The following is a 1,884-nucleotide window of genomic DNA, read 5'->3' as shown; positions in this document are numbered from 1 at the left end:
GGGGGGGGGGGGCACAGCTGTGAGGGGGAAACAGGATCCCCTGCTGGATTTAATAACCCTTTGAACCCTTTCATTCTTTTTCAAAATGAAGCTGGAATTTAGTGTAAATTCAGACTCTTCATTTTCTTCTTTTACGTTTGGATCAACACAATTACGGTTATAATTACTTAAAAAAACATCTTTAGATTAAAAAGGAAGGAAATTAATTGTTTAAGAAGATTATGTCATTTTTTAAAAATGAAACCATTTTAGTGTCCAAAAATGCACCCAAATCTGTAACCTCTAAAGAGGGTTGTGGGTGAAAATCCCCGTAGATCAGCAGTTTCTGAGACTGGCTCGTCTGGCAACAACAACCAAAGTCACTTAAGTCACTTTTCTCCTCCATTCTGATGCTCAGTTTGAACTGCAGCAGATCGTCTTGACCGTGTCCACGTGAATAAATGCGTTGAGTTGCTGCCATGTGATTGGCTGATTAGAAATTTGCGTTGATTAGCAGTTGGACAGGTTTGCGTAATAAAGTGGCTGGTGAGTGTAGACCACAATGCATTGCGTTTGAATGATTTGTCATTTGAAAAACTTGTAAATTATAACAGTTTTCATCATCAGAACAGTGGATTCATACATTTTTGTAAAATGTTTGTATTTAATTAGGTTTTATTTGGTTTTTATTTTGGCACATGGGCGATGTGTCATATATTGGTGTTTCATAAAAATATAAATAATATTGTGAACTTGTGTCTAGGACTGCTACGATTAGTTAACAAATCGACGACTATTCGACTATTAAATTAGTCATCGACTAATTTAATAGTCAATTAGTCTTTGCTCTATATTATATGGAGTCAGATTGTAGTAAAGTTGAAAGTTAAAAGGACGTTATGCTAACTTTTTGGACTATTTTGGCATTTATCAAGGTTTTTTTAGGCTATTTTGGAGTTTTGCTAATATTTCAGCTACAAGCTAGCTAATCTGGCTAATCTTGGCTTTTTTCAGTTTTTTTAGGCTATCTTGGTGTTTAGCTAATATTTCAGCTAGATGCTAACTTAAGCTTTTTTTAAGTTTCTTTAGGGTGTTTTGGAATTTAGCTAATATTATAGCTACATGCTAGGTATTTTGGCTAATTTAGGATTTTTTTCAGTTTTTTTAGGGTGTTTTGGAATTTAGCTAATATTCAAGCTAGCTATTTTGGCAAATGTATGTTTTTTCAGTTTTTCAAGGCTATTTTGGAGTTAAGGTAATATGTCAGCTACCTGCTAGCAGTTATGCGTAACTTAGGCTTTTAATTATTTTTTAGTCTAATTCGGCATTTAGGTAATATTTTAGTGGCTATTAGCTGCAGCATTTTTAATGATCAATTTCAGCATCTTCAGTTGCCAAATTCAGATTACAGTATTTACACAAGCATTGTCGCAGATAATTCTAGTGTGAATATATCTAGATTTTAGTTGTTTTAAAGCTAATGACGCTAGTTTTAATAGCTAGTTTTTACATGTCTCAGGTCTACAGGTCATGCATGTCTCTGACCCAGTTTAGGATGTTCTGGAAATTTTGTGTGCGGTTTGTATCCTCAGCACGGACACAGTCACTCCCCCCCTGTAGACCCCCCCACGGAGGGCTACCTGCAGAATGGCGGCGTCCCGGAGAAAAAGGACTCAGTGGCGCTGACCCGGATCGCCACGGACAGAAGCAACCCGGAACCCCCGCAGACTCCCACCCAGGTCCTAAAGAGAAAGTTGTTCTTTGACGTTCATGTTCTGCATTTCAGCAAAGGCAAACCAAGGGAGGGGGGCACAGCCTCTCCCTTCATGGTAAATGCCTGGCTCCCTCACAAAGGCTCCTTGTTTGTGGTGGGGAGGAGAAGCTGGGTTTTGTCTGCCGTGACCC

General features: G+C 38.3%; 1 protein-coding gene across 1 annotated transcript in view; it reads left to right on the top strand.

Annotated features, from left to right (window-relative positions):
* The window catches only part of slc39a8 (solute carrier family 39 member 8), a 16,360-nt gene that overhangs the window by 6,056 nt on the left and 8,420 nt on the right, over positions 1-1,884 (top strand). The window contains exon 5 of the mRNA XM_024294486.2: positions 1,572-1,718. Within this exon, the coding sequence (XP_024150254.1) occupies positions 1,572-1,718 (147 nt within the window). The remainder of the gene's footprint in view (positions 1-1,571; positions 1,719-1,884) is intronic.

Source organism: Oryzias melastigma, linkage group LG22, assembly GCF_002922805.2.
Source record: "Oryzias melastigma strain HK-1 linkage group LG22, ASM292280v2, whole genome shotgun sequence".
Lineage (NCBI taxonomy): Eukaryota > Metazoa > Chordata > Actinopteri > Beloniformes > Adrianichthyidae > Oryzias > Oryzias melastigma.
Note: the sequence above shows the minus strand (reverse complement) of the source record. Positions and strands in the feature narration are given on the sequence as shown.